Here is a 16,657-nt window from a genome sequence, read left to right as displayed (position 1 = left end):
GTTCCTGACTTACAGTATCCTGGAGTCTACAAATTGAGTTGCATTTGTGGTGATTGCTACATTGGAGAAACGAAACGTCATGTTTCTGATCGTGTCCGCGAGCACAAGTCAGATCTGAAACACGGCAGAACTGATTCTTCGGCCGTTGCCGATCATTGCTACAACTCGGTGGGCTCTCATGAAATTGTCTTTTCCGAGACCAAGGTTCTCTGCAAACCTCCTGGCTACCATCAAAGGTTTGTACACGAAGCCATACAAATATACAAACACAGTTATAATTTCAACCGTGATGATGGTTACAAACTGAGTAATCATTGGAAAGATGTGATTAACCATGCAAAAAAGATTTAACTACACTTATTTGGCCAATCTTATTTGACAGACAACTATTACAGGTTTACCTCTCCATAACAAAGGCTCAACCTCTTAAGCCTCACCTTACCATATGAATAAAAAGTGTGCTGTACTTGGCCCTTCCTCCCTCTCCAACCATTATATAAACGGAGTGGTAGCTCCTGCAATCTCTCATTTACTTGATACAGCTGCCGTGGCTGTGACGGTTCCACCTGAAGACGGAAGCTTGTGTTGTCTCCGAAACGTCGTGATTTTTATTTTATTTTACTTTTATTAATTTTAATGTTTTACCTACGTGACTTTACCGAAAAAACCTAAGAATACTAAAACTAATGCTATAAAAACAATGTAACAGTGATCATAAGAAATGTGATTGAAAGTTTACAATAGGGACATATATAACATATATTACTAAGCCTAGCATCCTTCGCTAGCTGCACGAGTCAATCCATAATCGCAGGAGTAACTATAGTAGTAGCAGCACACTATAATCAAAATACATGATCATTTCTCGCATTGGTCATCTATAGCTATATATTTTATTTCAGGCCACTGGATAGCAGTGGCAGCTTAAAAAAAGAAAGAAAATCCAGTAAAGGGACATGTGTGCCGGCGTCACAGTCCAAAATATGACAAATTATGAGAAAATTACCCGCTTAATTGGGTAAATCCAGAAAACTAAACTGTTTATTTTACGAGGTAAGGCCCATTGAGCTAATAGCTCCTTTTCAGAAGTGATCTGGCCACAAATGAAAGTTCAACGAAGTGGCTTATCATGTGGAAATTGATAGCAGCCAAATACTCTAAAAGCATGTTTCTAAATGTGGATGGAAAAGCCGAAGGGCCCACAGAAAAATCCACGCGAGCACAGAAAGAACATGCAAACTCCAAATACACAGGCGTCAGGTTCGGGATTGAACCCACGGCCTCCTGTATAACAGGCGAGGTCGTTAACATCTCGTCACCGTGGCACCCTTCCAATTTGTGCACTCGTGATGACCTAGGTTATAAGAGTTGAGTATTTATAAATGTACTTACTTACTATTGGCTGGCAGCAGACTATACCCGTCTAGGAAACATACCGCCTTCGTGAGAGCCTTGTGCTATAAAAATGGGCGTCGATACCAAATGTACGAAATCATTATTATAATGATGGGGTTTCCTTCTATCGACACCATCATCTGCTCGCTTGCTCATCTGCTCCCCCACACACGCGTTCATCCAACCCGCGCACTCACCCTCTCGCCCGCTCACCTCTCAGGTTCTTGACAAAGTCGTCGAGCTTCATCTTCCTCTCTGGCTTCACGTTGGGACTGTACATGTCGGTGTTGAGCAGCACGATGGCGAACGCCAGGATGAAGATGGTGTCTGGGTTCTGGAAGTTCTTCACCACGCCCGGGTTGCACATGCAGTAGCGCTGGCTGCCAGCGGAAAGAAAAAAAACCAAGAGTGATCATTTTACATTCTAGATTTGAAGCTTTCGTGACTGCAAGGATTCATATTCGTAGGTTTTTTCGGTAAAGTCACGTAGGTAAAACATTAAAATTAATAAAAGTAAAATAAAATAAATTTTTTTTTTATTTTATTTAACTTTTATTAATTTTAATAAAAGTAAAATAAAATAAAATAAAAAATATTTCTATTTTATTTTACTTTTATTAATTTTAATGTTTTACCGACGTGACTTTACCAACGACCCAGAAAATATTTCCGTGAGATATCGCTTTTTGTGTTTAGTTTTGTTGTCCTTCCCCAGCAACTCCGATTAGCATGGTTGGCAATGTATGGTGCGAAAGAAGTCCGACATACATACAAGCCCCCATCAACCCGGCGTGTGCCCTATCTTGCCAGATCTCAGAAGCTAAGCAGGTTTGAGCCTGGGCAGTTGCTTGGAGGAGGGATCACCCATGCACAACAGCTATTATAGGCTGTAAATACAGCGCAACAAATTCTCTGCTTCAACGTTTATAATCCCCACCTTCACTAACACGCACTGCCTGGCACGGTGAAGTATGGTCAAATAATCCCCACGACTCCGCATGGTGTGGGGAGGACACCGTTCAGCATTGGATTGACAGGTGCTGTACATGTGCACTGTACAACCTAGGCTTTTACACGTTCCACCTCTAGAGTTATATATTCTCACACTCAATCACATGGAAAGATTACACTGGCTCTCTTCAGGGAATGCTCAGTATTGAACAATATCTAACTGTTGATATTAATATTTTCTGCACACGGCGCGCCTTGACACCTATAAAAAAATATATGGCGTGGGACCTTTAAGAACACTCATATGGAGGTGGCATTATTCGGAATAACGTCCTCTTTTGCCGGAGTCACTGCCTCGACCGAGAGTGGCTTACACGTACAAACGTGTGGTAGCAGTACAATCACATCTGACGGCCCACTCCTGACGATATACAATCACATGAAATTTGGATGTACTGCATGCCTCTGCGTTGGCGAATGTTGTTTTTTTTTCTTCGGGGGCTTTGTCGAGGTCATACCGGACCCGATGCTCAAATACAAGAGTGCGATTCTGTGGGATTGAGGTCAGGCCTTCGGAAAGACAAGGTTGGGGATAGATGCCACTGACACTGAGGGGTGATACTTCTCTTTATTATATGTCTATATCTAGGTTGCTGTATTTCTTTCAAATTGCTGTCCATTGCAATAAACTACCGCTGGCCTCATTGAAAGTCTTGACACCGACAACAAAAAACCATTGCCCAGAAATGTGTTTTTTTTCCACTTTGTTCAAATGGAAAGTTGTCCCGATGAAATATGTAATTCTCGAAGCGGCTGAATGACTGTGCAACGGGCGCTCAGCGTGTCGAATGAAACAGGAAGTTCACAAATTGGCCAGAAGGGGGTGGTATTGGAACGCGTTGGTTTTCAGTGTTGGATAAATGACTCTGTGCCACGGACTCATTTGTATCATCAGTTTCTATTTCACAACCATATGCCGCTCAGAAGCAAAGTAATCTGGTGAGTACTCTCTTGACGGACTGTCTGGGATACGAGATGTTGCAGGCTAGAGCTGCGAGTTTGGCCACAAATTGCAGTCCAGCTATGGATAATTTCAATCTATCCATGTAGAGCTTTGAATGCGACTACTGCCTTCCTTATATTCGTCGATTTTAGTCCAGATAACCTGGCTTATTCCTAAAAGCCAAGTACTCTTGAATGGAATTGGTTGAAGATTCCAATGTAGAACCCTCATGAAAGTCTTGAGACTCAGTGAGCCTTATTGGATTCAGGACATTCTTATCATTATTACTACACAAAGTGGGATTTGAGTGAGGGCTTTCAATGCTTGTATTGTTTAAATTTTTTTCAATCTACATCAAGGACATAAAAGCACTAATTCTGCCACAGTTTAAATACTTTTTGTGATATCTGCAGCTCCTAGTGCGTGTATGTGCCTCTGTAATAGAGGTTTTTGGGTGAGATCGCGTAAATATATAAATGTGTCGTTAAAACCCGCCACCACCCGACACAGCCAACTAGTAAGGGTTGTCACGTTAACAGAACGTGGCCAATTCGTCACTAGTACAGCACACCGGTGTGGTGGAGAGCAAAGCCACAACATTTACAATCTGAGTACGACGTTTCTATAAGGTTCGAAACAGTAAGACTTCTCCACAAATCTGGTTGTCGCCTGATGAAGCTAGTTGTAATTACTGGCGAAACGTCGTACTCGGATTGTAAATATTGTGGCTTGGCTCTCCAACACACCGGTGTGCTGTACAAGTGACGAATTGGCACGTTCTGTTTACGTGACAACCCTTCCTAGTTGGCTGTGTCGGGTGGTGGCGGGTTTTAACGACACATTTATATATTTACGCGATCTAACCCAAAAACCTCTATTATGGATGATATTGGTCGCGAAAGCCTGCTACGTGTTAAACTATGTGCCTCTGCTTGAAACAATCCATCTAAACAAGTGACGTTGAATGATGTTGTCCCTATGCTCACTGAATCACTCAAAACACTCTCTCATGGTCATTCAAACCGATCGCCTTGTTGTCACTCTTTAATCGCTACTACAACAGACATTGTTCCTACAATCTTCACGCTATGGTAGCCCCCCCCCCCCCGCAAAGTCAAGGGCTCGTTAGAGCTGATTGTTTATCTCAGCTAATTTGTGTCCCAACAACCACGGCAGTCCAACCACTTCCCTTCCTCTTTCTTCTCTCCCAACGACTGAGTCTGGAATTCCTTGACACCGTCTATTCTCCAAAATCTCTTACAACATTGCTCATATCAAGGATGTTATTTTACCATAGGTGAAGTTTCACTTCTATATTTGGGGGCGGGGGTGGGGTTCGCTTTGTCCTTCACATTAGGAATTGTGGGTTCTTACAATTAATACATTTAAAAAAAAATGTAATTGTAAACTATCAAAAATAAACTAATAAAGGTGTTTGCCATTTTGTGGTATTTGCGCTGATTGAATATGTGTCCAGCCAATGTTATCTGCTCGATCGTCATCATCAGCGCTGGCTGTGGCTGACCACTTTGCGTTATAGCCCTGTGCTCAGGATCTGTGATAAAAAGAGAACACAGTGGTGCAAGTGCCTCTAATGGGCCAAGTGTTGAAAGGTCACCTGCTCAAGGTTTTAAAAATAAGCAGGTAGCAGTTGCTTAGATACGACACTCAGGTGGCAATAGATGTAAAGAAAAGAATGCTTCCATCTAAACTTCATGACATCCAGCATAAAGTCCAACCAAAGGTGCATGGCTATTAGTGGTGTCACGTTACCCCCCCCACCCTGCCATCCCACCCTCAGCGATTCTATAAATTGTGTCAGAGCCACAATCTTAATTAATAATTTATCTTTGTTTGCACAATGGTGGTGAATGTAGCAGCTAATAAGAGGTTGCAGTTTTCACTTGAACACGTTACAAACAACTGGCCCTTTGACAACGCAATGCTAGATAAAGGTCTCTTCTCTGGCATAACAGACATTTAGGTTGTTACTGGTAGGAACCACCTGGTTCCACCAGCCCACAGGGGATTATTGTGTCCGTCCGTCGTGCATCCAAAAATGGGAGGGGTGGGGCTGGGTGAAGAGGGGAGGGTGGGGAGGGGCTGGGTGGGGAGGGTGGGGCTGGGTGGGGGGTGGGAGGGGTGGGGCTGGGTGGGGAGGGGCTGGTCACCCCGTGGTGCCCTTATAAAACTCAACGTTTAACCTACTCACGCCGGCTTGGGCCTGCCCTCACAGTCGGCCATATTTGCGGAATACACCACGCTGCTGTTGACCCTGGCCATTGACCCTGGCCATTGACCGAGCAACCTAACGTTCCTACCAGCTCCCTCTGCAGGAATATATTTTCGCCATACTTCACCGTGCTGATCAGTACAAGTTGATGAAGGGCGGTTGCCAGACCGGTTCACTCACGACTGATGTTACTTGTGGACGGAGTTTATGGTGCAGTGCACCGCCGCTCCATTCCATCGCACAAAATCTCACACTGAGGGTTTTATGCTTGTATCATGAGCTTAGATAATCAATATGAATCAATGCATCAGTATACCCCGAGTGTTTCCTAGTCTTAGAAGTTTGTATCGGCCCTTGACCAAATAACCCGTAATGCAACCGATCTCATTAGGTCTCGGAAGCTAAGTAGGTTTGAGCCCGGATAATGCTTCGATGGGTTGCCACCATCATAAAACAGGTGTTATAGGCTGCTGTGGGAACCACAGGACAGTGCAGTAAAATCCATTGTTATACTATACTATGTTCCAATGTCTATGCTTCCCTTCAACCGCGTATTGACTAGTGGACGATGCTCAAATAGCCTCAAACGGTCTGCAATGGTACAGGGGGAGGTCGTCATCCAGCTGTGGATCGGCAGTAGATTGATGAATATATATTTGTTCATAGGCCTCGTGAAGTGCATTACTTTATTCAAACATGGGTGTAGGGGCTGGTGCCCGTAGGGGGACCCATGTGTGAAGAGGCAAATCCTAGCTTCTAAGGCGAGCTCACTATAGCGACTGCAAGTCACCTGCCAAGGCAATCCTTCCTCCCCAGGGAGGAGGCATTTAGCACAAACATCCAGATGGTGGCTTTCCGACCCGGTTATTTATTTATTGTATTTGCATTAGATATTTTAATCGTGGATGCATTGCCGAGATGGAAGCGTTTCCGCCTGCAATGAGGTTTCGCCCGTGCCCTACGATGGTTTGGTCATGGTGCTGTCGCGTACAAACGGGGACTTGTCCCTCCCTCCACTTGCAAAGTGGAAGCTCTTCAACCTTGGAACGGGTTTGGTCTTTACGCTCAAAGCATTCGGGTGTAAGGCGTTTGACCGCCGTAACATTGCCAGCACAGAGCGGGTATATTTGGGTTGTATTTATTTAGCATCCCATTCAGCAACGGTATTACTGGGCCCCGCATGTACAGTGGGACTTGACGTGCCGCCAAGTTCACATTACGCAAGATCATGCCTAAATGTGACCAAATCTCTTCCTCCGTACTGCTATTCCAAAAATCCACTGTGTTTATAAAGGCTGCCTATCTTTGCTTCATGAAAAAAAAACATCCATTCGCCCAAAACATTGCATTTGTTGTTATTGTTGTTCTCACGCGTTTAACAATTAAACACGGTTACAAATAACAAAACTAATCGAGGTAGGCTGAGTGATAATGGGATGTATGGATTTGTTTGGGAACTCTCAGCAGCAATTTTTTTTTACAAAAAGCACTTGGCACCAGTTCATATACTCTTTGATTCTTTTGGTCAAGTCACGTAGGGTATAAAATATAAAATAAATTAAATCACGACGTTTCGGGCGCAACACAAGCGTCCGTCATCAGGTGGGACAACCACAGCAAGAAACAACTGCTGCAGTGGGCAAAATAGCTGCTTCTTTTGCTTACACTGGTCAACAAAAAAAAAAGTTTTTTTCTGGCCTGGACATTTGCAGCTGTTTTAGACTAATTTCAGGGTGCTGATTCCAAATCTGATATCAGATTTGCTCTATCACATCTCATTTTTATGCTATCGGCATACCCCATTTTCATCGATTTTACCCGAAATTAACTCTGTCACTTATGATTGCAAGTTGTTGCGAGTCAGTGACTGCTGTAGTGTTAAAATATGGTGCTGTATTTTTAGGATAGTGTGTTTATAATATAATTTTATGTAGATATCCACATTGTTTAATATTTTTCTTCTGCAGTTTTTATTGTAAATGCAATATTTGATATCTCAAAAACCTGATGTGATAGACAAAAACTGACGCCAGATTTGGAATCAGCACCCCAAAATTACCTTAATACCATTGGAATACCTTATGCCAGAAAAAGTGTGTTGACCAGTGTTATAAAGCCCCTTGTCACAAACAGCTCGTTTGCCCACTGCAGCAGTTGTTTCTTGCTGTGGTTGTCCCACCTTGTGTTGCACCCGAAACGTCGTGATTTAATTTATTTTATATTTTATACCTACGTGACTTTACCAAAAGAACCAAAGAGTATGGATCCCCTGCAGTCACGAAAACTTCAAATCTACAGTTCATATGTAGCAGCTTCCTCGAAAGGTGAGCATATTGCAGTTTTATTTATTTCCTTAATTTTTTTTTTTATTTAAACGAAACGTGTATCCGTTGTGCGTGTCTACTACATATCGAACACATTAGAAGCTGGACACGCATGCACATTGCGAGTAAGTCAAAAAAAATTGTTTATATCTCAAGTATAAGAAGCTAGTCTGTGTGTTATTCCCTGTGCACCAGTGGTATGTAAAGATATAAGCTTTATTTCAGAACGGTGCCTTTCTAGGGTGTTCTTGTACACATATATAAGCAGAACTCCATTCTGTATCTCGACATATAAACACATGTTTTGGCTGATCGGCTTTGCAGACGAATATTTTCGAGCAGAGTTTGTTTAAGCCAGCAAAACTCATGAGCAGTCAGGCTTGTTAAACAAACGCTGTTGGATTAACAGAAGTTATTGGCAAGATTACTCCAAAAAAACTACGGGACCCTATTCCATGCATAAAGCAATACTGTACACAAACCGATTGTAGATATAGTAGGATTGAGGCAACAGTAAAGGGATAGAAACTTGTTTTTTTAAACCAACATCGCATTCTGCATTGAGGGATAAGGGAGTGTATACATTTCCTGGATTTTATTCTGACTTCTTTGATTTTCCGTGAAGATGTTGGATGTCATTTCAAGAGAAATGTCACATCTTATCGAATATTTGGGTTACGAGCACTGGTGGAGCCAGTGGGGGGTGGGGGGGGTGGCACGTGTCCCCCCAACAATAGTCTGAGTCTATAATTGGCAATAAGTAACGGCAAAGCAGTTATAAGTGACTCAGAATTGTGCGCAGTTGCGTATACAGTACACGACTTCCCTGAAGGCATTCACCTTCAGCGAGCGTAATGCCGATCACACATGGTTCGAATTCGACCCTCGATCGATGGCTGCGCCATCGCCGCACACGCGTTGAATAGAAAGCAAGGGACAAGTCCTTACTTACTAACAACTCCTATCATTTTCATTGCTGGAGGGGTTGCCCCCCCCCGACCTGAAAATCCTGGCTCCGTCATTGGTTACGAGAATTGTCAATAGCTCAGTGGTGCGTCGAAACAATAATCATCAGTGTGTCAAATGCTTTTACACCACGTGACAATTTAACGACATCGGTTTTTCTTCCGGAAGAAAAACTAAAATAAAATAACTTTATCGGTACGTCTTCAAGTTGAAGACTACAGAGGCTCACACAAGGTCATAGAGAAGGGCGTGTGGCACATTTTGGTGCCGGCTATCATAGAGTGCGGTCGTGTTGCTCCAGTTCTCTGCGGTGAGTACAATGTCTTTAAAAACAACGGTGCTATGCCTCTCCAAAATAAAATTAACGCTAACCGCATGCGCGTTCTGAGATTCAGTGGCGAACGGGACACCCACCCTACAAACTTGCAGATGTTTCGGAATGGAAAAGGGTTCATTTGTTTGGCATGTTTAAGTCCTGGTTGTGGCTGATGTCGTGAGTGAGCACCTGAAGGCCTCTATGAGCCTCTCCACCTTCTGCGCCTCTCCCTGCACGCGGATGTGAGCCTGGAACATTCGCAGCGCCTCATCCAGCTCCATGCCCGAGAAGTCCATTTCATCCACCACGCAGCTACAAAGAGACAAACACAAAGATCCCTCGGTATAGCCTTAACAGACTTTTGGGGCAATTGTTGTTAACGAACACCTATGAAGTCCGGCACAGCACACGAGGAGGTCGGTGGGCAGCTACACGCACACACACACACACACGAAATACACTACCCCAATGTAACTTGCTCTGTAATATTCTGCCATGCCAACCAGTTTAGGCTGGACACTTGTGAAAAATTACTTCATAGGTCCTCGCATTCTTCGAGGCTGCATAAGATGTCTGTACAAAGATGATAATAATACATTTTATCTAGCGTCATTCATGCAAATTGCACATCAGAACGCTGTAGAATTTCCAAAGCATATAGTTCTCGTATGGAGGCATGTATTAAGGCAGCCAACACCTCCGCCATTAATTTCCCAAGCTCCGAGGTCCTATAATGGGATGTTATACCAACTCCATTAATGAGTATTTATACATGTGGGAGGACATTTGGAATACCTGGACAAAATCAATGTAAGCAAAGGGGGTAACAATCAATGTATTGCAGTGGAGGCTGTTTAGGCAAGTGTTATTAGCAAGCAGTTATTAAGGCAGGCATGGCACATGAGGAGGTGCAGCTGACAGTACCATGCATCGCACCAAGTACTCATTGAGGCCGAGGACTGACTCAGCAAATCGTTACTGGTGGTGGCCGTGATCGGGAATCAAACTGCTACCCCCACAAACACACACAAACTCGTCGACGCACACGCGCAAACACAAAAACACACGCGCGCGTCCACGCAGACACACACACACACACAAACACTCGCGACGGATACGCGCACGCAAAAACACACGCGCGCGTCCACGCAGACACACACACACAAACACTCGCGACGGACACGCGCACGCAAAAACACACGCGCGCGTCCACGCAGACACACACACACAAACACTCGCGACGGACACTCACTCAAGCACGTCGCGGTTGAAGGCGCGCTGCCGGTTGCCCAGGAACTCTCCGATCATTTGGCGGCTGAGCCCCTTGCGCTGAAGGAGGAAGTGTGCGACTCCGACGGGTGTGTCGGGCACGAAGCCGCGCTCCATCAAGTAGGCGACTCCTTTCTCCGGCTTCCTGCGAGGGGCACGGGCAGCCTGGGTCAACTCAGGCGCCGCTCACAATGCAATTGCCTCGCAGTTTTTCTGGTTTGCATGGAATCGTCCCCGCACGTCGGAAGGGCGAGGTTGGCGTACGTACGGTGCGAAAGAGTCACGACACGCATACATTTGTATACAGCTGTCCAATTTGAGAAATTAAATGGTTGAGATGAGATGTGATGTTCTGTGCTTTGAGTCGCTGAGGCATCTGAGTGACCTATAAATGGAAATCCGTATTCATTAGCATCATCTTCAGCTTCTTCAGATGGTGCACCTGCCACATGGAAAGACATTTTCTTCTCAGTTTTTTTTCCCTTCAAATTACAATTGTGCTATTCATACTCTTTGGTTCTTTCGGTAAAGTCACGTAGGTATAAAATAAAAGCTTTCCCACCTGATGACACGTCGTAATTTATTTTATTTCATGTGCTATTCATGTCGTGATATGCAAGAGAACATCCATTCGGTGTTAAAGAGGACAAAGCAATGCATCATCCAGTGTTACAGGACAGCACACAAAAGTGAATCTCACAAAACTACTTCGGAGATCCATTCAAATGAACAAGTCTAATTTACTGTTATTCAAATGGCCCTTTTATACACACTGAGGGAATTACACTCTCACACAGATCCTACGCCTGACATGGTTGTCAAACTGACATTGAAATAAAAATCCCTCAGCTGACATGTAACCAAGTTAAGATTAAAAAAACTAATTTAACATAATGTGGTTCTCTCTGCGCAGACAATGGTGAGTGGGCCGGCATGATAAACTCACTACACTTGAGACACCCCCCCCCCCCCCACGTGTATTCAAGAGTGGCTGCCTTTATTTGAACCCAGGGCCTCCAGCCGTGCCACTTCTGAACTCAGCCTCCCTCTGTGGGAAAAATGTCGAAGTAATGAAAGCAAATAGCCTTGGTGAGGGTAGGGGGCAAAGGAATCGATGAAAGCTGTTGAAGAGATACCTCAAACGGTTTGACCTCTCTCTCTATATTGTAAAAAAAAAATGGGGTGGTGGCTTCCCTCCCTGACCTCTAATGTCCAACATCCAGGGTGTGTGTACATATATATACTCTCCAACACACCAGTGTGCTGTACTAGTCACGAATCGGCACGTTCTGTTTACGTGATAAACCTTAATAATTGGCTGTGTTGGGTGGTGGCGGGCTTAAGGACACATTTCTATATTTACGTGATCTGACCCCAAAAAAACACCTGTATTTTGTATTATACCTGCTGCCTCTCGAACTACTGCTGACCTGTTCTTAAATGAGAACTGGGAAAAATTGTGGCCTCATCATCTTTGAGATTCACGTAAGCGTCACGGCCCTGAGCTTGTTTCATCGAGGAGGGACACGTAAACCGTGGGTGCTGGCTAATAACGGGATCGCATAGCGCAGCACACACGGGCACACGTGTTCAAGGGCACACGCGTTCATTTTACAGGACAGACATGTTTGTTCGCGTATGCTGGTTGGTGCCGTGTTTCCAGAAACAAAAATGTTTATTTTTGACAGAGGAGACCTGGGTTCTTCTTTGTTAAACATCACCGTGAAACATTTCACCTTCGGCCAATCAGGAGAGGCTCTGCGAGCAACGACCATGATGCTACCTCTGCACGCGCTGCTCGAGCAACAATGTTTCCTGCCAATTTCGGAAGAAACGTGCTTATTTTGGAAGTATGTTTTCCTCGTGTATGCCGAGCTGCAAGGGTCAAAGTTTGCCGACTGAATTCCCGTTGTGCCACAACTGTCAATGCGCTGCATTGGATGCGCGCCGGCGCTTCGAGCGGCCGGAAACACAGATGCCGGCACTCGACGGCGGCTATGAACGTGGCAAACAAAAAAAAACGTCGGTGAGGACTTGAACCGTGGAAGTACCGAGATTCTCCCTCTGTCTCGCGTGCGCAGCACGAGAGATGCACGCACGCACTCAGTAATCTAAAATGTAAAGGAATTCATCTTCTTGGTTCTTTCGGTAAAGTCACGTAGAAGGGAAATAATAAAATAATAAAAATAAAACATCATAAAATACTATTCTCACGACGTTTTGGCCACAACGCAAGCAGCCGTCCTCAGGTGAAGAACAGGGCTATCCAACAGCCCTGTTCTTCCGACAGCCCTGTTCTTCACCTGAGGACGGCTGCTTGCGTTGTGGCCGAAACGTCATGAGAATTGTATTTTATTATGTTTTATTTTTATTATTTTATTATTTCCCTTCTACGTGACTTTACCGAAAGAACCAGGAAGATGAATCCCTGCAGTCATGAAAGCTTTAAATCGAAATATAAAGGAATTGCCGAAACTACTATAAACGATTTTTATTTTACCAGGTAAGGCCCACTGGGCTTTGTAGCCCCTTTTCAGAAAGTGACCTGGCCACAAATGATAACTCGACCAAGCGACTTATCACGGGGAAATTTACAGAGGCCACACACCCGCAGTGCACGTTGATTTTAAATGTGGAGGGGAAAACCGGAGCGCCCGGAGAAAAATCCACGCGACCACAGGGAGAGAGCGAGAGAGAGAGACACGCATGCAAACTCCAAATATACTGCGACTGTGGTGAGGCCCAAACCATCCAACACATCACCGCGGAGTGCGCCATCCACGCCAAGGGTGGCACAGTCGGGTTTTTTACAATCGGGTTTAATTGTCTTTTATATTAAACCCGATCATCTGAGATTGGGAGAAATCCGGCTATATTGGATCTAATTGCAGAACCGCACTTTGCCAACTTCTCAACGATGGGCTTCATCCATTCCAAGCGAAGGAACTCACTGGCGCCCACGATTGTGGAGGAGAAGCTCGTGTTCATCAAGACCAACCTGCCCGCCGCATTCTACGACTACCCCGTGCCCGACGGCCCCCCCCCCCCGAGTACGATAGCAGCACCGACGAGGAAGCAGCCTAAGCCTTGGATCAGAGTTCCGTATTCATTAAACCAGGTTTTAATTCCCCGAAATCGGGTTTAATTGTATTAAAGAAAAAACCCGATGCCTGCCGCTGGAAAAATCGGGTTTTTTTCCTGCCATGATCCCCGCACATCCTGGTTGAAGGACCTTAACATTGAACTATGACACCAATAAAAACGGTTGCCTCCCCCCGCCCCCATACCTTGAGAGAGAGAGAATGATATAACATGTTAACATAAACAATGGATGTTAATGATTCATCCTCCTTACTTCCTCTTGTGATTCAATGATTGTTGTGATTCATGGTGATGGTTCAAGAATTGATTCTATTTTTTTTACATTGCGGTGAATGTCACATCCATGATACGCAATGGCATTCATAATTTAAAAAACAAACATCAATTATTACACGTGTGATAAAGTGCACGTATCATAATTTGCATCACAATGGATATTAATCAATGAATCAATGCATCATCATGCCCCTCATGTTAATGACGGCAAATTCATCGGAAAATATCAACACGAATTACCATCGAAGATAGGAATACAATACTGATAATCATGGGACTTCCTTTTCCAGTACCAACATATGAGAATAGGTTTTCCCCTTTTATCTGGCAACAAAACAGGTGTTGAGATGTTAAAACACCAAACTGAAACCTTTTACAAGGAATCATGTCTGCGTTAACCACAATACTTGTGGACAGAATGCAAACAAAAAACATAGTCTAATAATATATGCATTGTCTTTGAAACTGATTGGTCCACACCAGAGACAACTTTCTTTTGAGCCTCGTCCCAAACGGTGTTAGACCAGAGGAGAATATCTCATTTTTTGGTACTGGCAAAGGAGATTCCATGATGTAGATGCTCACCCCGACCAGAGGACGCTTTTTGGCGTCCTCTGGTCGAGCACCAATTGAGACTAGGCTAAAAAAAAAGCTGTCTCTGGTGTCGACCATTCAGTTTCAAAGACAATGCCTATATTATCAGAGTATGTTTTTTGTTTGCATTCTGACCACAAGTATTGTGGTTAATGCAGACATGATTCTTTGTAAAAGGTTTCAGTTTGGTGTTTTAACATCTTAACACCTGTTTTGTTGCCAGAAAAAAGGGGAAAACCTATTCTCAATGCTGATAATGTTTTTTTTACAGTACAGCATCTGGGATGACAGTGATAAATGTTGTTAAAGGATTTTAGTAGTTTTTTTTCAAAACATTCTAAAGGCGTGCACGTTGGTAGGGTGACATTAAGTGGTCCTCTTATTACTATTGACAAGAACATAATTCGTTATTTTTTACTTTGTTTTCAGTGTGCACAGTACGAATGACTGCAGAAGCGATGCATTCGTCACACTTTGTCTAATATTCGTAGCAGTAGTAATATATGTCTCTTAACAGAATGTGCATACTGGATACTGTGAAATATGGCGAAGCTGGAACGCACATTGCGATCTACAATGTTATTTAATTTAGTCAGCATTTTCGAGAGAGAAAAAACCCTACACTACTTCCTCAGGGCATCCAGCAGAGTTTGTTCAACATAATTCACTACAGGGGCTTGTTTTTCCATGCAATTTTCACTTGCCCAAAAGATGCGCGTAGCTTAACTCAACGGTAGAAAAAGCCATCTGGTCATTACATCACTTCAAGTGTAATGATTTCAAAAGCGTCATTTGCCACTGTGTTACATTGAGAGCAGCGGATAGGTAAGCATTTATTTCCATTCTCACCGTCGTCGTAATGAAGTTTAGCATGTACATACGCTTAAGTCTAGATTTACCGTAACGTGAAATTGAATAAAGGTCAACCAATTTTTTTCAGCTAAAGTAAAAACATAAATCTGCCCTGGAGACGTAAAACTAGCTAATTAGGTAATTACATTTTCTCTCAACATTCCAGAATCATGTCTTCCTCTTTGCCGTGATCCTAAACACGCATCCCTCAATGCTTCTTTGTGCACTTTTCACATGTTGTTCCGTTTTCTTTGTCAATGTCTCTTTGAAATCCATGTCATAGCAGGGGATATATCAACTGATAACAAAAACTAGTTTCTATTCAGGCGCATTGGTATGTTTCTCTTGTCATCATCAAGGTCACTTTTCCCAAAGCACTCAAACCCCATCTCATCCGCCTATTTAATAATTTTGATCCCGCTCTGCCTTCAAGAGCTGGCAATATGGCTCTCCAGAGATATGATATTGCGCTGTTTGTGTTGCTTTTTCCAGTGTGAATGCAATATTGCTTTTTTTTCACATTGAACAGGGGCCCCATCATTTACCTATGACATCTGGCAAACCAACAGTATTTGTTTAACAAGTCTGTGCTGATGAGACCCAGAACAATAGAACCATCCCCGAGTCCAGTTGCTTAAACAAATGCTGCTGGGTAATATTGATCAGGAAGGACAATTGGCCAATGGACTGAGCCATATTTGTATTTCTGCGTGGAGAAAAAAAATGGAGTTGTGCTTATAAATCTCTCTCTCTCTCCAAAGTGTGCTGAAGGGGTGCCTTTCTCACACATTCCATATCACCGGCGAAGCGAACCGCATGACACTGTTATAAAGGTGAGCTCCGCAAGTGAAGATCGTATCGACCGGGGTGCTATATTACTTCATACTGAAGGTAAGTAAGCCGTGCCTGTGATGATAATACCACTGGAGAGCCATACTGCACCGAGTTAAAAGTGAGCCTTATCGCCGAAGATCATATCACTGAAGAGCCGTATTGCCCCTCGCCTGCTTTTGCCCCTACCTTGTCTGAGCTGCCTGATTTATAGCAGGGGGCTATTGGAGTGCTGTGCTGAGCCTGGGAGAGCCAGGCACGTCTCAAGAGCCATTGAACGGAGGGTCTAGGTGCGTGATGCGGCAGTCGTGCCGACTATTTGTCCCAACAATTGACAAATTTAGTCTGTAAATCCCATCGATGTCACACACGAATGGAGAATGGTGGCTGTCAACATAAGGCAGCGGCGGGCATGGACGCTGTCGGTCTTGATTGTCGAAACCGCCCGATTAAATGATAATGTGAAAAGATAAACGTGCAGCCCTGCAATTGCTTGCTCATGCCGCTGTTTGGTGGCAGGGCCTCCACGAGGAAGAGCTCTTGAG

The 16,657-nt window shown here is 44.0% G+C and overlaps 1 protein-coding gene across 5 annotated transcripts in view; it reads right to left on the bottom strand.

The window, feature by feature from the left end:
- The window catches only part of LOC144730083 (IQ motif and SEC7 domain-containing protein 1-like), a 78,016-nt gene that overhangs the window by 19,317 nt on the left and 42,042 nt on the right, over positions 1 to 16,657 (bottom strand). For all 5 annotated transcript variants that reach the window (XM_078610625.1, XM_078610623.1, XM_078610627.1 and 2 more), the window contains exons 4-6: positions 10,441 to 10,602; positions 9,378 to 9,500; positions 1,609 to 1,775 (exon numbers count right to left, since the gene is read on the bottom strand). In XM_078610625.1, the coding sequence (XP_078466751.1) occupies positions 1,609 to 1,775; positions 9,378 to 9,500; positions 10,441 to 10,602 (452 nt within the window). The remainder of the gene's footprint in view (positions 1 to 1,608; positions 1,776 to 9,377; positions 9,501 to 10,440; positions 10,603 to 16,657) is intronic.

This window comes from Lampetra planeri, chromosome 34 (assembly GCF_965212315.1).
Source record: "Lampetra planeri chromosome 34, kcLamPlan1.2.h2, whole genome shotgun sequence".
Taxonomy (NCBI): domain Eukaryota; kingdom Metazoa; phylum Chordata; class Hyperoartia; order Petromyzontiformes; family Petromyzontidae; genus Lampetra; species Lampetra planeri.
The sequence above is the reverse complement of the archived record's forward strand: the minus strand, read 5'-3'. Positions and strand labels throughout refer to the sequence as shown.